This window comes from Patagioenas fasciata, chromosome 1, assembly GCF_037038585.1.
Source record: "Patagioenas fasciata isolate bPatFas1 chromosome 1, bPatFas1.hap1, whole genome shotgun sequence".
NCBI classification, from domain to species: Eukaryota; Metazoa; Chordata; class Aves; order Columbiformes; family Columbidae; genus Patagioenas; species Patagioenas fasciata.
The window spans coordinates 89,222,232-89,245,707 of record NC_092520.1 but is presented as its reverse complement, the minus strand read 5'-3'; the positions used below and the strand labels follow the sequence as shown (position 1 = coordinate 89,245,707).

Here is a 23,476-nt window from a genome sequence, read left to right as displayed (position 1 = left end):
TTGCTGTTATTAAAGGAATTATTTCTGCCTTATTGTCATACTAAAAAGTAATCTATTACACAATTTTTTTTCACTTGTCTCTTAATTGTTTCTTGTTAAACATCCTTTAAGCTACAGGAAATACGTATTTTTAATAAGAACTATTTTGAAATTAAGTTAATGCTCAGGGAACTGCTGGAGAGGGTCCAGCGTAGGGCAACAAAGATGATTAAGGGAGTGGAGCATCTCCCTTATGAAGAAAGGCTGAGGGAGCTGGGGCTCTTTAGTTTGGAGAAGAGGAGACTGAGGGGTGACCTTATTAATGTTTATAAATATATAAAGGGTGAGTGCCACGAGGATGGAGTCAGGCTCTTCTCAGTGGCAAACAATGATAGGACAAGGGGCAATGGGATCAAGCTGGAACACAAGAGGTTCCACTTAAATTTGAGAAAGAACTTCTTCTCAGTGAGGGTAACAGAGCACTGGAACAGGCTACCCAGGGAGGTTGTGGAGTCTCCTTCCCTGGAGACATTCAAAGCCCGCCTGGACACATTCCTGTGCGACCTCACCTAGGCGTTCCTGCTCCAGCAGGGGGATTGGACTAGATGATCTTCTGAGGTCCCTTCCAATCCCAAACATACTGTGATACTGTGAAGTCTTAACTTGGGGACAGACGGTGCTTCAAAGCTGAGAAAATTAGTTCTCTTAAATGTGTTTTGTTTGTCAGCCGTTGCACAGGAGAGGGCTCTACCAGCAGCTCCTGCAGCTGCAGCGTGCTACGTTCAGAGGGGAGTGGAATTTGTGCTGCCTGAAGCTGGAGTGAACTGCTCTCTGGTGGCACAGTCAGATTCTCAACACTTTGACATAACATTAAAATGACCTTTTGTAAAATGGGGGTTTTATCATTGTACTGAATTCCTATGGCTAACAACAGAAGGAACCAACAGGGTTCAGTGTTGTCAGTTGCCTCCTTCTTACTGTAAACCCTGAGACCTCATAATAAGTTTAATCACCACGCACTGCTTCATTTTCGATCTTTCTAAGGCCTGATCACAAATTTTAGGTGAATTTAGGTAGAGTAGTATTTATTCTCTAGGCTAAATGTTGTAAACTTACAAACTTGCTAAATCTGTTGGTGATTTTTAAGTGGCAGATACTTTATTTCCATTTCAAATGGAAGATACGAAAATAAATACACTAAAAGCTACAATTCTGTAATGTACATGGAATGTCAAACCCTCCTAAATATAGATCAAAACATTTGCACAAGACTAAGACTAATATGGGAGATCCACTCTTCCTGCTTTTCATGTAGGCTAGCTTCAGCTTGCCTACAGATTAGTATCAGTCTGTCCCTGATAATTGATGAAATCGATCTTAGTGTATTTCCATTTCATGCTTGTAAGTGAGAAGAAAATTCATGACCTCTAGTGTTTTGCTGTGTCCAGTTTAGTTTCTCTTCAGAGGTACTGCAAATAACAATCTGTACCTTCTAACAGCAAAGACTTAGCAGGTGATACTCCTATTGTCAGAATTTCCTTCATCCATTTGTTACTTGTTTGGGGTCTTGACATCTCCCCAGGTAGCAGTAAGTGCAGTGTTTTGGCAGTTACACTTGGCATGCCAACTTCCAGAGCGTGTCTAAGGCATTAAAGAACTGCTGTGGATTCCTGGAAGCAGAATGGGAAAGTGTACCCACATTTTAATCCTCTGTCTTATTTTGTGGGTGGTTGCTCATTTTATGTGTACAACTACAGAGACTGCTTGAGCTTGAGGTCAGTTAGGAGGCTCAAAGACAGAAATTGAGGCCACATCTGGAGTATGGTCATCATGATGCTGCCCTTTCACCACTGTCTATGAAAGCAGCAGAGCTTGCAAGTTGCTTCATGCCATGGATGTTTTGTGGGTTTTTTTTGACAGTACACTTAGCACTGGAAACTCTTTATCGCAGCAGCTAGCTACAGCACTAATTAGTCATGGCACTACAGGAGAGAGAGAGAATTTAATATACAGACGTCTAGTGATAACATTTCAAATCCTAAAAATCTGTCTTTATAAGTAGTGGTACTGCAAGGAAGCATTTCACGTAAGTACAGAGTCTTCTATTTGAATGAATGAAAACCCCTTAGTTATTACAAATTGACTAAGTCAATCACTCTAAGACAACCTGTTGCTTCATCACTAGGGCTCTTTATAATCAATTGTCTAACTGCTTCCCAAATTAGCAGTAAAGAGGACATTACCTCTCAAGACTTCACTTAAATGTGTCCCTCTCCCACCATCTCTGGCGTGAATTGCCTTTATCTGCTGGTTTTATTTTCTCTGGCATGAGTCATGTGTCTTGGTGGAGATAAGGCAAATTTCAAATAGTGTAGGTGAAATCTTAAGAAAAACCTATTTTTGCAATTTGTCAGTCATTGTGAGTGTTTGACACTTACCATTCAGTGCCTAGAAGCTGTAATGGGGTGCGTTCTAATAGAACCTATTTAAATCGTTGATTTTGACTATCACCTTTAGTGGATGCAAGTGACTAATCTATTTTTCCTGGTTTCTTTATCTACGTAACTTTACACTATATTGCACTCTTGAACAACACATGGAGCCAATGTTGGAGTGAACCTTTTTTAAAAACCAATTGAGTAAAGTTTAGGATTCAAAAGGGAAATTATGCAAATGTTTTCATGTACGAGAGTTAGACTACTTATAATTTCAAGCACTAGGAATTTTTTTAATGTAATCTGTTATTGTAGACACTGGTTTTGCTGTAATTTGTTTTCATGAGTCTAACCAAAGGTCTTTTTTTTTACTCTCTGGAACCTGATGACTTGGCAGCAGTCATGTTCAGGAGAATACTTCTGGCTTGTATTTGTTCACAGCAGTCTCATAGTCTCATTTGATGTAGCAGGTGAAGAATTTAGTAGTTTTTTTTTCCCTCATAAATATTTAAATTTATGGTGACGAATCAAAAGATAATGACCTTGAAGCAGAGTATGGCAAAGATGCTTGAAGAAAGTTTGCTTTGGGGACCTCCTCCCAAACACTAAATGAAACTAAGAACTCAGAAGGAGTGATCTGAGCAATTAATGGCTGAGATGAGTGTTGAATGGGTATGAGCAAGGCAAAATTGGATTTGTCAGAGCTGGTGAAAAGGAAGAAGCATTCATGGAGATGCATTGAAAGCATGATTGCCAAATTCTACCTTTGCATGGGTAGGAAGTGTATCTTGGAAGTTGTTACACAAGGGATTGTTATATGAGAAAATTTAACTTAAACCTAGTTTAGCTGTCAAGTCTCAACTATAATTACAGCAATAGATGAGGAATAATACAAGTATGGTATGGTTTTTCTCTCCAAGCAGTCTCACTGAGGGATTTCGCTAAACTGTCTTTCAAGCTGCCTATTGTTTTGATATCGTACCAATTATTTTAACTATAACACATCAAATGAAGATTGGATCAGTCTTTGCAAAGTAAAGTTCAAGAAGGAATGTAACATTTAAGTATGTGATTTCCCTATCTCCAGACAATTGTATTTTCAGGCCATTGACCTGTAGTTGTTGTTTGAATACTAATGCGAGTTACAAAATATTCAAGGACCTACAGGCAGTCTTTTATGATGAAGTAGTTTAGCCTTGAGGGGTAATAAAACACTGAGATAACCCAGCTACTAAGAAAGGGAGGAGCATCGCTCTGGAACACTGGGTTCTCTTTCATGTGTTAACTCTCTTCATGTCACCTGTGCATGGAATCTCTTTCAATTAAATTAGTAGACATTTTTAAACAATGTGCCTTCTAATCCACTTTAGGAACACTAATTTAACAAATTTTTGGAAGCTAAGAAGCAGCTTGAAATGAAAGGTTGACAAGTCAAGTCTCAGACGTGATGGTTCTTTTTACTATATCAGATATGATCCCTGTGTGTGCAACCACCACTGGTAGAGGGGGCTTTTTTTTCTTAATTCAGTACCAATGTGCATATATTTTTTTCTGGCAGAAGAATATATTTCTTTTTCTATAGTCTGTTAGTCCATGTTTTTTGCTTTCTGAGTCCCAACTGTTGCAGTCAGAATCCCTCAGTTTTATGAAGAAAACTTTACTTTCAAACACTTTTGCGTGTCTTAAAGATAATTGTCAAAACATGAAGATAAAGCAAGCATGAAGGATAAATAAAACCCAGCTGAATGGTTTTGTGATCAGACTGAGTCATAAATATGTATTTGAAATGGATGAGCCTTATCATCAGTGAATAACTTAATGGGAGTTTGCAGTTTTGGGCATCTTTGTGAAAACTGTAAGACTGAGCAGCTGGAGTTGAGTGGCCAGAAGGACGGGAGCCTCAGGCTCTGCAGGTGATCAGCGCAGGTCAGTGCTCTGCACTTGGCTTCCAGGCTGAGAGATGTGCTGATGAGCCACCGGGTGAAAGATCTGCCTCCCAGAGCTCCTGCCAGCACTGGAAGCACAGCAGTGCTGTCTTTCCCCCCCCCAAAACCCTAGAGAGAAACCAGCAGCAGCAACCCGCCGCTTACAGGTAAAATGGTAAAACTGGGCATATATCTGGTTTTCATTCTCACCAGGTCTCCCTTGTGTTATTGACTGTGGGAGGAACTCTGCCCTCCCTTTTGTTTTTTAGTTTTAGACAGGGTTCAGAAAGTGGTCTTGGTGAAAGCATGTATAAAGTAATTAAAAGGTAAAAGGAATGACACTTTGCTTGTCCTCCAGCTTACAGTGCTAAGAATGAGAATAGTTGTCTCTATAATGCAGTAGATTATAATTTATATATAGTATGTAAATACACTTACTGTTCTGTGCCCCTGTATTGCTCTCTACTAGAAAGTATACCAATTTGGCACACACTTTCCTCCAAATAATTCATTTGTATTAAATTTAACCATTTCTTATGTAAAAGCTCATCCTTGTACATCTTTTTCCCTATGTTTAAAATAATGGTAATCTGCTACAACATTTCCCAGCCCTCATTTGTCTTGTCTCATTCAGTCCGTAATGTGTCTGTTTTGTAATAAAAAGGTAATCGTTGTTTTCCTTCCCTGTTGTTTAGATTCTGTTCATTGTTTTTGCCACCCTGCTGTAAGCAGAGTAGCTTATTCACAAAAGAATGGGGATACCACCTTGTAAAAACAGCTCGTTTCGCAAGGTAGCAGTAGCAATAATAGAAACCCTTCTCGCTAAAGATACTCCACATGCACTTGTGATTGTCAGAAGTGCTAGAATTAGTTGTGGTCTTAGTCAGCAACTGAAAGCTTTGATCTTAATCCTTCATTAATGAGGCAGCTGCATATGTGGAATTCGTAGGCAATGAATGCATCCACTGAACACTACATTGTAGCTGGATAATGCTCTCATTTCAAATGTTTTCCTATCTTATGTGCAACAGCCAATGTCATTCAGAGAAGGGGCATCTGCTAATCCTTTCACTGTGAGTGACTGTTCTTTCTTCCACTGGAGAGGCTGATATGGATTATTTATTTGTATGTGAAATAATAAAGCAAGATCTGGGGGAATATGGTCCCGCTTTTTTTTTTTTCTTTTCCTGCTCTTCTGTTATGTAAGAATTGTTGTTAAATAGCAAAATGTGTCTCCAGGAAGGTTGGGATTTTCAAGGATTTTAGAATTGTAAAGGATTTTGGGGATTTTAAAGTCTAACAAAAATTAAAAAATATATATATGTGGGAATTGACAGGTAAAATGAGTGTGCAAGTGTGAAGAAAATGTCATCTGATGCTACATTTCTTCCACACCTGTCAACACACACTTTTTGATCAGTCTTCATGCAGTAGTAGAATGAGTTACCTTATAAGAGCAGATGTGGTCAAAAAATGAGATCAGACTGAAGATTTTTAAGGAATCCTTACATGTAACTGATGTCTGACCAGCTGTTCTGAATTAACTATGAGAAAACATGCAATACATCCCTAGAAACAAAGTTCCCAAAGATACTGGCGTGCAAAGGATAGGTTTTGTGCCAGTAGCAGTGAAGAGATTTTAAAATGTTTCTGCTTTATGCAGAAGGGAGGCTCAGTATTTTTGTAACCATCTCTTTTTTTTGTGGGGGGGCAGCTGCTGGTTACTGTTATGTTGGAATCACAAGGGGTTTTTTAACATACTGTTGATAATTTTTTTTTTTTTTTTAATACTGGATGGAGAAGTTGTCACAAAATCGTTTGCAGGCTTTATACATACAGGGAGTGAAATCTTGTAGAGCTACTTAATTTTAAGCAGACTGGTTATTTTATGTCAGAGAAACACCTGTGATTTCAAATTAATCGCATAGCTAACCACTCACTAAAAAAGCTGCTGAATCTCAGTTGTAACAGAAAACAACATATATGACCATTTCAACCCACCTTTGAGTATTTTCCTAAACATACACACCGAACTTTTTTTTAATGAAGCTTATCCCCTTTTTTTTAAGAGTTCACACAGTACCTGTTTGCGGAGTGGGATGTGGTTGGTGCTGTTACATTGGTTGGCCTCTTTGGCCACCAACAGCTGAATCAAGGTTACAGGGTTTTGGGCAAATCTGCGTATCTTTGCATAAGTTGTTCAAATAATTAATTGCACTTACTGCTGAAAGTGTGTGGCTTGTTTCTGGTCTGGATTTCCAGCCTTATTTCTGCCTAGCTTTGGCTTCCAACCGTCAGACCTCAGTTACTTCTTTCTGATAGGACTGTCATCAGAAATCTTTTATCTGTAGAGATTTTCTAAATCAAATTAGTAGTCTGCTCCCTGGTTGGGTAAGTGTAACTGATTCAGCTTCTTACTGCAAGACAGACCCCCCAAGCTCCCTTTAGCCCACATGCCCATTCCCAAGCCCTCTTTTTTTTTTGGGAGTGCACAGCAGAGAGCCCCGTGTGGTGTTGCACCAGCCCTATGCCTTTTGTACAAGGTCAGGTATAGCAACTTTCTCCTCCCGTGCATTATTGCACTTTGTTAGCTTTACCCTCTATAGCAGTAACTACTCCTACATTTATATAGTCCTAAAATTACATTCAGCCCTTTGAAGGCAGCCACGAGACTGATGTGTCCTCCGGTGAAAATGAGTGTGACACCCCTGCTCCATAGCACCAGCTTGAGAGTGCAGCTTGCAGTCAGGTATCCGTACACTGTCTGCATCCTTTCCCCTGCCCCTGGGACAGCCTGGCTGTCTCAGTCATCCCAGTGGAAAGTGCATTGTACAGAAACCTGGACCATAAATGCCATGTGTGAGACGGGAACTTTTGCAAGTCAGACGTTGAATGTACAGGTGGCTTAACTGATCTCAGTGCGAATGCTGGTGACCTTTTTTCCTGTTAAATAAGTTAAAGGTTAAATTTACATAATTTATTGGACAGTTACTTTAATCATCACTTCTTTCCACTCACATTTGTACAGGCTTAAGTTCAGTTTAAAAACAAAAAAGCCAAAGCTATTAAAAAATGGAGAAGGATGGCAAATACCCCACTGGATCTTCCCGTGCTAAATCCTGCTGTGTCCTCCAGAGGCAGCGATGGAGGGTGTAGAGAGAGGAGAAACCGTGGAACTCATTGCCATACCATATTGTGAATGTTAAATCTCATGCAAGTTTTTTTTTTGGGGTGGGGGAGAATGCAATTTGACTCCTGGAAGGAAAATCCAACAAGGTTAGTTAAACATTGCAAAGGAGTATTTACTGCTCTTGCCTGGGGGTGTTTGATCACCTTGTCAGGAAACAGGAGCTTGGAAAGAGTGGACTTTGCTTGTTCTGACACTCTTCAATTTCTTCCTGCTTTGAAATAAAATTTCATTTTATAATGGAACTAAAATGTACTGTACTTAACTTCAGCTTCTAGAAAGGTAAAGATTAATTTAATTTGGTGCTAGAGAGATTAAAAAGCAAAGATATTTATAAATAATTCTGAGCATTACAGAAATGTTTTCACTCAATCTGAGCTTTGGGTGATTTGTTTCTGGAATTTGTTTACACTGGCTGTAGCCTTTTGGGCAGGCAGCACTACACCCCCAGCACAAACCACAGTATCGTTGAAGACGGGTTGCTGTCTTCAAGAGTTTAAAATGGAAGACAATGTTTATGCTTTTGTAACAGTATGAGAGACTAAATTGTCAGAAGCTGTAGGAGTACCCACTGAAAATATTTGGAGTTGCATTCTATTTTTGTAATTTTTGTGGCTAGTTGGGAAGCTTATTTGTTCCTGTCTGTTATATATATACACACACAATAATTTAGTAACAAAGTTTAAAACGTTAGCTTTTGTAAACTTGTAATTAAATATTTATGAAACAAAGAGAAAAATGGTGAAAAGTTGGGAGGAGTGATAATTTGCACTGCATATTACTTTTCAGTTGGATTTTTTTTGATGGCTTGTAGATTTTTTTTATTGTTGTTTAGAGCCAAGCAATGCCTTTTATTTGGTCCAGGAAGTAACTTAGATGATCTCTTGAGCAATTTATACAAACAGCAGCCAAAATAATTCCTTCCTATTGCAGAGAAAATTTAGAGGTATCTCAAATGCAGCCAAAGGCTTTGTGTTCATTTTGGGGCTTTTTGTTTGTTTTGCTTTTGGGGTTATATATCTAAGGTGAAATACGAGGAAATGTTTGGATTTTGCTTTGAGTTTCTCTTAAAATTTGAGGGTGTATTTCATTGGGACCAACATGTTATACTTCTGTTTGGAGTTTATTTAATAATTTAATATAGATATGTTTATATTTCAACTTTTTTGCGGGAAAGTAGTAATAAATAAATAATGGTTCTTATTACTCAGCCTGATCATAAAATTAAGGTTTGCTTCGGTTGAAGACATTGAGGAATGCTTGGGGTCTGCGGGGGTCCTGGCTTTCTCACTACCTGTATTAGTCTGTTGACTAAAACGTAGTACCCCTGTAAGTGAAGTTAACTATGGTGCATGTAGTCAAACAAATTTTAAAAGAAATCCTGCACAAACTGTCTATATAGTCTTTGTTTGTTTGTTAGAATTCTTAAAACAGCTTTGCAATTGTTGGACTAAATGGGACCAGGGAAATTAAAACAATTCTATACTAAAATATTTAGGGACAATATAGTTGAAATGAAGTAGTTGGTCACCATTGGAGAGCTTTTTAAAGTGCTGTTATGTCCCTAGCACAGAAATGTTACTGTACTTACTGCAGGGGTTGTTGGATGTTACTGTATAGCCACGGAACTCTTTCTCAGTTTGCTTGAATTAACCCACACGCAAATCTTTCTGCTACCGGTGTGCTTATCCAAAAGGAATGACTGGCATTTAGTGCATGCTTAGTGATTATTTCCTGCATCCATGAGGGCTTCTCTTAATCAAAGTCATTTCAAATAAAGTAAATATCTGTGAGACCAAACTGTCGCTAAGGGAAGGATTTGAGGTATTTCGTTAGGCTTCTGTGGGGTCCATAGGTGCTTTAGAAGATACTTGCATTGGCACTTGTGTGTGTTATAGTTTACCTTTTAAAAATAAACTAATATACAAAGCATGTAACTTTGCAAAGGGCTTTCTGCTGGTTTATGTACATAAGTTATTACCAAGCTTGCTTTTTTTTCTCCTTGGAATTATTCCTTTGGTGGCAGTTTCTAACCTTTTTGAATAACATTGCTTTGTTCACTCTGAAGAGTTTCTCCTGGTTTATAAAATGAAGCAAGGGGGAGAAATCCCTGTATATTTATATGTATTTGCTGTATGTAATATGTGCATCTAACCAACATTTTTATATCCTCATCTGAGGTTAAATGAATGGCTTTGTTCTGATGGAAATTAGACCAGATGTTTCTTGCTTGGTCCAACTAAATTTTACCTGTATTGAAGTAGATGTTCTGCTTTTCTTCCCTTTCCTTCTCTCTCCACTCCCTCAAAATTTTACCTCAGTTCCTACCACTGCCGCTAGCACTCCTGATGCTGTTGACAAGTACTTGGAGACGCCTGGAGATGAGAATGAACATGCCCATTTCCAGAAAGCCAAGGAGAGACTTGAAGCTAAACATCGTGAAAGGATGTCTCAGGTAAGGGCAGATTTCTTTATTCCTAAATGCGGGAGTTTTGTCTGTCAAGTCATAAAATGCTCAGGATCCCCATCATCATCTTATTTCCCAAGGCTTTAGCCAGCTGCCCTGCTTATTTGTGGTGTTGTAAATATACCATTTACTGCCTTTCTGACTCTGCCTAATAATTCAGCTGCCTGGGACATATACTTCTTGTGAGGTTGCAGCTGCAGTCATAAGTTGCTACAGTTATTTATGCTGGTAAACAGGAAAAAAAAAAAAAAAGTCTGTTAAAAATTGCTCTCATCTTTGTGGAAGAATGTTTAGTTTGTGAGATTATTCTTATTTCTAAATGTAAAACTGGACCAGTGTATTAGTCATCCTTCCTTTGTAGCAGCTGAGGGAGGTTGCTTGTGATGAGCTTTGTTATCTGTGTGTAAGCATACATGGCCATGCCCTGGGGTAACATAAGCTTGCATTGTCTTGAGCCTCAAGGTAACATGAAATGTGTCTGTAGCCAAAGAAAAGAGGAAAAATTAGTGCTTTTGAACTGAACCAAAATCCAACTGAATGAATGCTTTTCTTTCCTTGAACTGGAAAGATTTCTGTAGCCTGAAACTGTACACTGTTTTTAATTCTGTTGAACACTAAGAGATGAGCTATCCAATCTCTCAGAAATAGTTTATAATAGTGATGCCAATAAAAAATTGGCACAGTTCTGTGCTAATAACAATGAAAAAATGTGAGAGGTTTAAAGGAAAGACTGTGGTGCATATTTTTTTATGATGGAACAACCACAAAAATGAATGTAGTATAATTCAGATGCACTGCATAGATCTGTGTAGCTATTTCACTATAATTTTTCTTTGTAACTTTGTTCCGCTGTTGTATTTTCAGTGTTTCTGTGTATTACTGACACAATAACCTTTAGCTCTATGCTAAAATGTTTGAGTAAGCCTGAAATTCAGTTCTTGGAATAAGTCTCTGTCAACTGGCACTGTAGCTATGCCTCACACTTTTCTCATGAACAGGGCAGGGCATCTTACCTGGAACAGTCACCGATGGGTGCAAACCATGTGCTGTGAATATGATAATAGAATCATAGAAGCATAGAATACCAGGTTGGAAGGGACAAGAAGGATCATCTGGTCCAACTTTTCTTGGCAAAAGCACAGTCCAATGTTGGGGAATCCACCACTTCCCTGGGGAGATTGTTCCAATGGCTGTTCTCATCATGAAAAATTCCCCTTTTGTGTCCAGTGGGAACAGGAAGATGTGTGTTCCTCAGTCTTGGGGAGTGTTGTAGCACAAACAAGCCATCTCCTTAAAGAGAGAAAATAGTCCTCGTTTAATTCCTTTTAAAGTGTTATCATTTCCTTTCCTCTGGATGATGAAAAACTGCATGAAACTGACCTGAGGCTGAGGTGTGAGCATGGGTGTGAGCAGCACCCAGCAGGGACCGGCCTGGAGCCCCCGGGGGAGCTTGGGGAGGTGGGCAAGGGCTGGCCGGACACCTGTGTGCTCCCGCCCACAGAGCCACTTGTCCTGCTTCTCTTCCTGATAAAACTTGTGTGTGGCTCCAGTGCCCAGGCTGGAGATGACGGGCTGGGAATCGGGAGAACAGAAAAGGAGAGAGTCCCTGCCCCAGGCAGGCGGAGGGTCAGGTCAATAGGTAACACAGGCCTCACCTCCTTATTGCCTCTTCTTGTGTGAAACAGCCCCAGTTAACAAACACCACCGGAGCGGGTGTCCTGAAAGCCAACAGCATTGGTGTGAAAGGCGGGTTTCCCTGGAACAGTCCCCAGATCCTCACCGTGGTTTCGGGTTTGTCTCCAAAATCCCATGTGCAGTGCCAAGGTTAAGCTGAGTAATTAGGGGCAGTATTTGGGTGGACTGTGTATTTTCTCTTTTCTACAAAGCTGATGGTTTGTGGAAAAGAGGTAATTGAATGCACAGGCACTCAGAAAGCACCAGCAAAATTAACTGGGAAAAGCACTGAACCATGGCATCAGAAAACTTCTGGGCAAATGCACAGCACATTTTACTGTGCGCATTTGGGGCAGCCTCACAAACACAGTTCAAGGGTTTGACTGAAGATGACGCTGGTACTGCCCGTGCTCTGCCCTCGTTAGCATGTTCCCAGCCATCCTTTCTGTCAGCGCTAATGAGCCTACAGCTGCAGGGTCAGGCAGGTCAGCTCCCTCATCTCCCTGCCATGTCACTCTTGAAAAACAAAAAATAAAAGGTAAGATGACCGACCCTGGCCAGTTCAAGCCAAGTCAGACCTGGGAAACAGCAACACAATAGTACATCAACAAGAAAGGATCTTTGTTCTTTAATTTGCTTAAGCTGCTTATGAAATCACAGCTTAAAGTATGTATGTCTTGAAGCACACAAAACCTCTGCAGAGCTTTCAAGAAGAGAGATAACTTACTTCAGTTTTTAAAAAATCGTTTTCCTTTCTCTAAATAATGTCTTATACAGCATTGATCTAGCCCCTCCCAATTAATACTTCGAATGTTTAAAAAGTATAAGATCTTATGGAGAGGTAGAAAAGCCGTGTACCATTCTGTGTTTTGTTCCTCATGTAAACTGTGATGTGTCTGTGTCCCGTACCACTGGTCTGCTTTCCTGGCAATTTTTTTTATAAATTTTTTTTTTATAAATTTTTTTTTACAAATTTTTTTTTACATTTTCTTTAAAATCTGGTAGATTCTTAATATATATTTAACTAAAATTAATTTGAAGCTATTCATTGTTTTAAACTATGCTAAACTATGCTAAAAAACATGCTAAATAAATTAATTTAGTAAAATTTTGCTGTCAATATTTTATTATTTTAAAAAAAAAAGTTAGTGAATAAGAGTCACTAGCTAAGTTCTCCAGCAGCACCAAACATATTCATTTTTATTTACCCAAGCAATAGCTCAAAATCCAGCTCTTTCAAAGCTCAGAAATTGGGGCTTATATAGGAGCAGAAATGCCCATTTTTCTTGTATTAAAATAAAGAGGAAATGATCAAATGATCAAATCATTCTTTAATCTTGATAAATGTCATAATCAGAACTATATCAGCTTGTTGACTAAAACCAGATATTTTTTTAATAAAGCAGGTAGTTGTAAAGCAGTACTTGATTTGATGCACACATTGCAGTAGCCAATCAACTAATAAAAATACTAATGCATTCTAGTTCACATAAAACATAATCATCTAAGGAGCAGGGAAGTTTGTCATGAAAAAAATAAATTGAGATGAAATATTTTAATAAAAACATCATGAGGGCTCATGCAGATTTTCTGTATATCCTCTTACTGAGATTTCCCTTTGTTCACCATGAAATTATGACAACTCGTGTTTCTTTTTTCTCTTGCATAAAGATATTCACAAAGGCAGAGACCCAGCTTCTGTCGGTGGATGTGTCAGTTCATTATTCACAGCTCCAAAAAGATTCTCTCTCTTTGCTCTTTTTGTACGATGACCTGATGCACCTCTGGTTCAGACTGTTTTAATCCCTGTGCTCTTAAGTGTCGATCCCTTTAGACTATAGACCATGAATATTTTTCTGCCGTTATATCTTGCATGGCACCTGGAGCAATGAGGCTTATAAGCATTCCTAGGCAGTCATGTAAAGAGAATTATATTAGCTCTTCCCAAGAATTATTGATGCTGCCCCAAATAACAACAAAGCTACATTCCCACGCGAACAGGACAGCCATTCAGCAATGCATGTGTATGTAACCTTTAAATGCTTCCTGTTCTCTGACGTATAACAGGGTGAGATTGCGCTGATTGCAGGATGTTTTAGTTCTTGTTTCTGCTTTGGGACAATTTGTCTTTTCCTCTCTCTCTCTTCCCAATTTGTTGACTCCTGTACAGCTCCATCGCTTAAATAGTTGCTGCTAAATAGCCAGATAGAACCAGATATTGAACCTTACTTAAGGGAGCAATATATTTATACATTTCTTTCCTCAAACACCTTATGGCATCCTTGTGTCTATAATTTACTGTAACCCTCTGGCTGTTTACAACATTTTAGGAATCACAGTGTGTGCAGTGCTTATGATAGAAACTTAATGATACCTTGTCTCCAAGAATAGTCTTGCTTCTTGAAAGTTCATTTCCAAAACAAGCATCTGAAAATACTGCAGTCCTCAACCATCCTGAACAGGACTGGTGTTATGTTGAAGATTCTTTCAGGTCATTGCATGCCACTAGTTCAAACATCCTGAAGAGATCTTCAACTGGTTCTAAGTGCCAGTGGCACCACAGAATCACAGAAGGGACCTTATAGATCATCTATTCCAACCCCTCTGCCATGGGCAAGAACACCTTCCACTAGCCCAAGTTGACCTTCTAACTAGGCAAACCTTCAGGCAAGCACTTGTGCTGGTCTGAATGCTGTAACTCAAATGTCTGTCATAAATTCTGCTCTTGCAGATACACTTCTGTGCCCCAGTGTAAAAAAATTTGAGTACATTCTACCGTTGTCCGTAAGAGATTTTTGCGTTTAGCATCTCTCTTACTAATGAATGATGCTTTCTGTACTTCCTTTTTCCCACTTGCTGTCCCCTGCAGCCCAATTTCAAAAGGAGACTGCCAGGCACTAAGTCCTGAGTTCTGAAGAAGTTTGACTTGGAAATGGCTTGCTTCTTAAATCTCAACCAGGAGTTGTCCTTTTTTCCTGCACAAAGCCACCCAGCCTTGAAGAGCCATAAATCTGTCTGGCTTTGATAGGTCTATGTTTTGGTGGGTAGGTTTTTAAGTGAAGGTTTGGTTTATAAGTGAAGGTGAAGGAGAGCAGGTTTATAAGGCCAAGTTCAGCCTTTTTCTGCAGGTCTGTACCTGGGGAATTTTTTTTCCCTTCCTGTCTTTGGTTTCCTGCAGTGTGCTACGGCATATTTCTTAGTCACTCATAATTCCCTAAAGCGATGACCTTTGGTGAGTGCAGGAGTTTTCTCTGGCAGCGTGGCTGCCCATAGCTGCAGGGCAGCTGTATCTTCAGTTAGTTAGCATGCACATAGAGATGCTTTCAACCACTGAAGTCTTCTCAGTTGCGAAAATTGGCATTCAAAGCCCAACTACTGCGGTCTTTACATTGAATATTGTTTCTTCAAACAGCCATGTCATTCTTGTTGCACCAGAATGGAACTCTGAAGCCCATAATTTACATCCCTCCCAACTAGCTGTGTAGGCTGTCAGTTTATCATCCTGCCTTCCATGCCTTAAAAGGTTTAGAGAAATAAAGCAGGCAGAGACCTGGTCTAGCCAAAGGTCTCTTTATCACATTATCCACAATACTTGTTTTCATCATATGGATTAGCAGAGGGTTAGTTTGGGGGATAAAGATGGCAAGGAAACTGTTGTTCTGAAAGCCCATGAACTGCTCATTCAGAATGAAAGAGTATTAAGCAGATGTCAGAGATGTGATTTGGAAACATAAAAGGAGAGGAGGGAGAAGAAAATAATAAAGTTGCTAACCTAGACCAGTGCTCAAGCTTGAGCACATCATTGTACTTTGTGACTTGAATTAATGCAGTAATTTCTGGGTCTTCTGGAATGTTCACATCTCAACACCAGTGACATTTCAGGTCTCTAGAAAGGTGCTACCTGTGTACATGAATTAAGTTTTCTCAACCACCACAATCATATGGCCTAAGCATACAATTAAGAGGTGAATACCTAACGTGCACTCAATACACAGCAGCACTCTGAGCATTAATAAGTTTTTTCCAGAACACATCACAGTGCTCTGAGTTGTGGTGTCGGTTCATGTCCTCTAGTCCTGCTTTGCCAGAGAAGCAGTAACATCTGTGCCCAAGTACTGGGAAAGTAACTGGTGGAGGGGCGACCTGTGACTTCAGTGCACTGCGCATCATGTTCTCTGTTGTCAGCTGCTTATTGCAGCCCCTTGCAGATGAATTGTCTTTTCTCCCTGTGAACTTTGGTTTCCTGCCTCCCTAGGTCTTGGCTGCAATTTGCACATCAGTGCATATTTGTCTGATGAGAAGATAATGTAAGTTGAAGAGGTACTTTTAGGCTGCCAGTTTGTGTAGGCTGTAGTACAATTCTTGAGACTGAAGTTTCAGCTCACAGTTCCCAGTAAAAAAGTGGAGTGAAATTAAGACTGTGATTTCTAAGTACTTAACTTCAGGTCTTTGTGCTTACAACTTGTGTCTAACTGTGACCCTGCTGAAGCCATGAAGCTGACCAAAAAACAAACAAACAAACAAAAACAACAACAAAAAAATTTCTGCTCTAAAGTTTTTAGCATTGCCTTGGTTTCCCAAAATATATGTCTCCGCTCTCCTGGGCTGTTATTGAGACCAGAAACTCTTACAGCTAAATAATCTCACTGAGTTGGTCTGTTATTACTGTGACTGATTTATTGCTGTCTTGAAATACATTCCCAGTCTTTGGGTTAAAACAAAGATGAAAAATTGAAAAGAAAATCCCATACATTGAGTCAGTCTTGAGTGCAGGTGTCTCCGTGCTGGTTAATCGTTAGGTCTGCAGCCCTACATAGGGATTCTGTTTCAAGGACTAGGACTTGTGCCTGTGGCCTTTGAGCCCAGGTTTGGTTGCTTGGTGTTTTTTTCAAAGGCACAGGCTCAACCAGATAGCCTGAGGCACCAGCAATGCTCTCCAGTCTGTCGATCAGGAGCCTGATAAGCAATGTCCAGCACGTGGGAAAACTCAGGAACCTGAGACAGGAGCTGAGTGGTGGAAGCTTCACTTCCAGATATGAGACACAGCAGGTTTAATTTGTCCTGCCTTTGGCATTGGTCTTTGTAAAATTTCGGTCATGTATGTGGACTCCGAGCTTTTCTGAAATCACCTTTGGAAACCTTATGTTTTACTATTTCTGTTAAATGGTATGACGATGTGGTTTTTGTTCAGAAAGAAAGGAACGGAATTGCACATTTTGAGTAATTGCTTCTAGGTGTTTCTTCTGTCGACTTCTGACATTGTGCTAATCCTGCAAATAAGTCACTTGTGTGCATCGCATTCAGTCAGAGCAATTGTTCCTGCATAAAATGTGTTACTTGAGGAGATTGCTGTCTAGGTGTGAAATAAGTCCCTGGGTAAGACCACAAGAAGGTTTCAGATGTCATAGACAGCAAGTTAAGACTAACTCATTCCTTGAGTATTGAAATACTGCCCTGTGTTACAGGAGGAGGTGGCCTCTCACATTGCTGAAATGAATGGTACCAAAAGTTCTCCTACATCATTTTTTTGTCAGTCTTCTACTTGAGTTATAAATATATTCAATTCTTGAAGCGTTGGACACCTGTTTCTGGACAGACTGGCAGAAATTGCATTTTAATTCTTGATCCCTCCAGCTCAAAGGCCAGCAACATAGTCTGAATAAATCTGAAAATTTTTGTGGTGCCAAAAAAAGCATCAGTTAGAATGTGTTGAAATTCACTCATTTTGACCAAGGACATGCAGTAGATGGAAGTGGTTTCCTTTGTGTCTGAGATGAAAAGGGGTTGGTATACTCACCCCTAGAGACCTCCACGTCCCTTGCTTGGGCTGGTTCACAGCTGTATGGCTTCACAGCGGAGTTGTGAGGGCTTGACATGATGTTCAGACACAGAAGTACCATCTTTGTTTAATGTAATAACAGGATCCCACCTTTGTTAAATGTTGTAACTGCTTTTTAAATTGAGATAAAAGAAGGAGAGGAATGTAAAAAGGCGACTGTCAGAGCTGCAGTGCTTGGCTGTTGCTAAGCCCTGAGACAAGAGAGGAAAATATGAAAGTCACGCTCCTTGTTTTTTTCCTTAGGTCATGAGAGAGTGGGAAGAGGCAGAGCGTCAAGCAAAGAATTTGCCAAAGGCCGACAAGAAAGCTGTTATCCAGGTAGAGGAGAACGCAGCCATATCCTTGCCATCTGAGGCCACAGTTAAAATACAAGGGGTGCTGGGTGTGATATAATTTTAAAACGTACTTCCATGGGGATTTAATGTTAGTCTCTGCTGTTTCCGTTTTTGTTCCCAGCTGCTAGTGGCTGCTGGGTGTCTCTGTACTTTGTGGCTGGTCCCTGGAACAACAGTGCAGGATGTTGCTCTTGGCTGCATGGAGGGGTAGAATTTTGCTTGAATATAGATTTGCCTTCAGTGAGAATTGAAAACTCAGTTCCCATGGGTCCCTTGTAAAATTTAGGCTGTGATGAACCAATACAAGCTGCAGGACCTAAGCTCAAAGCAGAGATGGAAAATGTGATTTAAGGAAGGAATCACCATCAGTTTTATCTGAAAGAAACCCTCAGCCAGAAATACTTTTATCCGAAATTATACTATAATTCAAAAATTCTGGCGAGCCAGACACTCCTTGAATCCCACTGTGGCCATGTCAGGTATTATTTAATACTGCTAGAAGGATTTCAATGCAAAACTATAAAAAGGTAGCATTCAGAACCAGATTGCTCTGCACATGAGATCCCACAGCTTCGCTCTCTGTGCACTTTACCCAGTCAATCTTTTCCTTTATTGGAATAAGTTTAGGGTCAATTTTTCTTCCTGGTGGCCAGTTTATAAGAAATTTTGCCGACTCTGTTCAGGTTGGAATTTTTTTCACCCATGTAGGCTTGCTTGCGAAGTCATGTGAATGACTCGTGGTGGCAGGGGACGTATGTTTTCCAAACTCCACCCCACTCTAGGCACGATTTGCTAGTGCTGAACCACTGTCTCAGGGGGTAAATGAAGGATTCACTGGTGGTTGTGCTGAATGTGTCAGGAATATTTGATTAGATTAATAAAATACGGCCAGGCGTTCAGGAATTCAGGGCATCAGGAGTTCCCACTGAAAGCAGTAAAAGGTGCATTCAGTGCAGATTTCCTGGCAACCAAGTCAGACTGACATGAGGAAAGATTTTGGTGATTTGCAGACAGAGATGTTCATGTCCCACTAGTCTTTGCTGATGTCTTTGTGTTCCTGTTGTGATGGATGTTTTTTTCAGCATTTCCAGGAGAAAGTGGAATCACTGGAACAAGAAGCAGCGAATGAAAGGCAGCAGCTGGTGGAGACTCATATGGCACGGGTGGAAGCCATGCTGAATGACCGTCGCCGCATTGCTCTGGAGAACTATATCACAGCCCTGCAGACTGTCCCGCCTAGGGTAAGCACAATACCACAAGCTCTACCAGCTGTGTCAAAATCACTGGAGTTGTCCTGGGGAAGAAGCTCTCAGATAGTTTGAAAGTTAAAAGTTTAGGCTTTGTATGTACAGAAACGTAGGCACAAACACAGACGCCCTCTACATACCTATGGATAGATACATACGTAATGATACTTAAGCGAAAAATGTGAAAGTTATTTGGTTGTCAGAAATTGTAGCCCTTCACAGATCCTGCAGAAGGATGATGAAGCATCCCTCCAAGTGATGGACAGTAGGATACTTCATCATGTCAAGATGGAGCTTAAGGATGAGGGTAGTTGTGATTTTCGGTTTTGTTTGCTAAAGTGTCAAAATGTTTGATGAAGGATCTTGTGAAGGTTGTTGGATGGCTTGAAGATAGCACACTAGCAATTTGAAGTTGTCTGTGTTGGATGTGGTGGCTATTGGTGGGTGTAAAAACTAAGTTCAGAATGTGGATTGAATACACTTTTTAATGACTGCGTATCTGTGATATCTGTATTCAGTACCAAAATAACCGGTCTGTGATGTCCAGAAAATGAGAATCTGCACAAACACTGTGGGAAAAAGAGTCAAATGTTGTATATACCTCTTGCCCCTTTCACACTTACTAGATGAAAAAAACAGTATGTTACTAAAAGGCTTTGGGGTCAGCAGTGTAAGATGTAGCCATTAGATCCGGAATTGGCCTCACAGGGAGTTAAATCAGTACAGGCAACCTGGCAAAATTACATGTTTTAAGTGAATTTCCTTCTGCAGAGAAGCCTGCATGTTTAGTGAGCATGGAAAAGTGATCATCATCTTAGTTCTTCATCATTATCGAACTTTTTTCTCCACCCCATGGTGCAAAACTCTTGTTTTTACTGTATGCCAGCTAAAAGAAAAGTGTTTTACTTAGGTAAAAGTGTCCTAGGGGAGACTTCAGGGTTGTTGTATTAAGAGTTAATCTGTGTTTTGCAACATAGTAATTTGTGGAAAATTAAGTTAATCTGTATTAAATTGGTAGAACATGTTGTTTGGTCTGAGTGTGAGGATGCATATTGTAACCTCTGACTGTCCTGAGGGTAGTGAAGGGGTTGAACTAGAGTTTCTCCTTAGGAGGCAGATGAGTGAGTTACAGGCTGGGATGCAGCTTTCTTTGGGAAAATGGAGTCTGCAGCTCAGAACCGGGGTTGAGATGAGGTGAGTGCACACACTGACTGCAGGTGTTTCATGTTTGACTTCAGCCAATCAATCAGCTGTTGCTGTGAAGTTGAGCCTCATGGAAATGTAATCCTATCTGAAAAGTACCCCAGAAAAATGGTTTGTTTTCAAGTTGTGTGTGGATCAGGCTGACAGCTTGGTTCTGCAGGTATCTGATGGTGTGGAAGGTGAAGATGGGGACCACACATGAGAGTAGAATGGTCTTCAGAGCTGTCAAAATGTGCAACTTTATTCTTAGCACAAGTGAACTTGACCTTTCATGTTTGTGGACCACAGATGACTTCTTCACTAAAAAAATTTTTAAAAAGTTCAAGTGCAGAACACTGAAGGAGTAAAAATGTTAACACTACTGTGGGACAAAAAAAAAACCTGCATTATATGTTTGGGTTGCTTGTAGTCAGCTCCCAGAACATCTAAACTAATAATACATCTACTGTCTTAGTGGGAGAATATCAGACCTGAAAGACTGTGTTAAAGAACACCGTTTGATGCAGGACTCCAGTAGAAATAGATGTTAAAGGTACTGTTAAAAGTTCGAGGTACATCCTTTATTGTATGCTAACAAAAGCTAAGCATTCTGAAAGGAACAGGCAGCAAGCATGGAGGACATCAGCTGAAGGTGCTACCAAACAGCGACTCATCTCAAAACTAATGAGGGTGAATGGTTTGAAGGATAAGGTCTTTAAACAATTCCTTTGCCATTCTTGTGGATGGTAGTGCCCTTGCTGCAGCATCTTTTGGTTGTGTGCTCTGTAGTTACTGACAGTTCTGGCACATGCCTCAGAACTACTGACCAGATGTTTGCCAAAGTGCGTGAAAAAAAAATGACCTTGAATTCAGCAGGAGGATTTATCTGGTTTTATTGTGGGGCATAGGGTGAAACCTGAGAGAGTGATTGATGATAGCTGCACAGCCTAATGAATTAATCCAGTCCACTAACTGCTTTGCAGGATATGGAGCCAGAAATCTGGATACACTGTGAACCCAAACTTTGGCTAGCTAGACAAAGAGAAAATGGGATTAATGGAGAATTCAACTCTGATACCCTAGATACGTTCTTGTCTGGTGGTTCCCTAATAAAGTAAAAGTACACTTGATGCAATTGGGTTGTCTTTGTGAGAGTAAGTCATAAGCTTACTGGTGATTTGTTAAGTAATCTTACAAAAGGGAGGTTTTTCTTGACTTCTCCAAAAATATTTGTAAGAACCCCCTTCCACCACCTGTTTCAGATTAGAATCACAGATAGTTTGGGTTGGAAGAGACCTTCAAAGGTCACCTAGTCCAACCCCCCTGCAATGAGCAGGGACATCTTAAACTAGATCAAGTTGCTCAGAGCCCCATCCAGGCTGGCCTGGGATGTCTCCAGGGATGGAACATCTACCAGCTCTGTGGGCAAACCTGTGCCAGTGTTTTAACACCCTCATTGTAAAAAATTTCTTCCTCATGTCTAGCCTGAATCTCCCCTGTTTTAATTTAAAACCATTACCATTTGTCCTGTTGTAACAGACCCCGCTAAAAAGTCTGTCCCCATCTTTCTTATAGGCCCCTTTTAAGTACTGAAAGACTGCAATAAGATCTCCCTGGAGCAGAACAAACCCAACTCTTCCAGCCTGTCCTCACAGCAGAGGTGTTCCAGCCCTCCGATTGTCATGGTGGCCTCCTTTGGACCTTCTCCAACAGGTCCATGTCTTTCCTGTGCTGAGGGCTCCAGAGCTGGGTGCGGGACTCCAGGTGGTGTCTCACCAGAGCACAGCAGAGGGGCAGAATCACCTCGCTTGACCTGCTGGCCATGTTCCTTTTGATGCACCTCAAGATACAACTGGCCTTCTGGGGTGCAAGTGTGCATTGTCAGCTCATGTCCAGTCTTTCATCTACCAATACCCTCAGGTCCTTCTTGGCAGGGCTGCTCTCAATCTCTTCATACCCCAGCCTGTATTGATACTGGGAGTTGCCCTGACCCAGCTGCAGAACCTTGCACCTCATGAGATTTGCATGGGCCCACTTCTCAAGGTTGTCCAGGTCTCTCTGGATGGCATCCTGTCCCTCAGGTGTGTCAACTGCGCCACTCAGCTTGGTATCATCCATGAACTTGGTGAGGGTGCACTCAACCCTACTGTCTGTGTTATTGATGAAGATATTAATGATACTGGTTCTAGTACGGACCCCTGGGGAACACCATTTGTCACCAGTGTACATCCAGACATTGAGCCATTGACCACTACCCTCTGGATGTGACCATCCATCCAGTTCCTGACCCACTGAACAGTCCGCCCATCAAATCCAAATCTCTCCAATTGAGAGGGAAGGATTTTGTGGGGAACCCTGTCAAAGGCATTACATAAGATCAGATAGATTGCATCCATAGCCCTTCCCTTGTCCACTGATGTAGTTACTCCATTCTATAAGGCAAATAGGTTGGTCAGACAGGACTTGCCCTTGGTCAAGCCGTGCTGACTGTCTCAAATCACCTCCCTGTCTTCCATGTGCTTTAGCACAGCTTCCAGGAGGATCTGTTCCATATCTTCCCAGGCTCAGAGGTGAGGCTGACAGGCCTCCCAGAGTCCTCTTTCTGCCCTTTTTAAAAATGGCTACATTGTTTCCCTTTTTCCAGTCACCAGGGGCTTCACCTGACTGCCATGACTTCTCAAATACCATGGAGAGTGGCTTGGCAACTACATCAGCCAATTCCCTCAGGGTTCTGGGATGCATCTCATCAGGTCCCATAGACTTACATGTGTTCGGATTCCTTAGGTTGTCATGAACCAGATCCTCACTTAGAGTAGGACTTTGCTCCCCCGGTCCCTGTCTTACAGTTCATTTTCCACTTGAGAAGTGTGGGAAGAGAACTTGCAAGTGAAGACTGAGGCAAAGAAGTGGTTGAGTTCCTCAGCTTTCTCCAAAGTTATAAGGACAGAATTCGGGTTTAAATTGAAAAAAAATATTTAGGATTTTTATTGAAGCACATGTCTTCTCATGTCTCCTGCAGCCAGCAGGGTTACCGTAAATCTGGTTTCTGTATATAATGTATATGGACATGTGTGTGTGTTTGCATAAAATTATTTTCCATGTGCTGTTTAATCACTTGGACGTATTGCCTTGTACTTGAACATTTCCCAAGATTATTTAGTCTTCTGGCAAAGCACTTGAAGCAGCAGGATTTCGTTTTGCTTTTG

General features: G+C 40.7%; 1 protein-coding gene across 4 annotated transcripts in view; it reads left to right on the top strand.

The window, feature by feature from the left end:
* APP (amyloid beta precursor protein) overlaps positions 1–23,476 on the top strand; it is a 223,254-nt gene that overhangs the window by 136,325 nt on the left and 63,453 nt on the right. For all 4 annotated transcript variants that reach the window (XM_071810212.1, XM_071810209.1, XM_065862654.2 and 1 more), the window contains 3 exons: positions 9,848–9,981; positions 17,750–17,824; positions 18,924–19,082. In XM_071810212.1, coding sequence (XP_071666313.1) covers positions 9,848–9,981; positions 17,750–17,824; positions 18,924–19,082 — 368 coding nt within the window. The remainder of the gene's footprint in view (positions 1–9,847; positions 9,982–17,749; positions 17,825–18,923; positions 19,083–23,476) is intronic.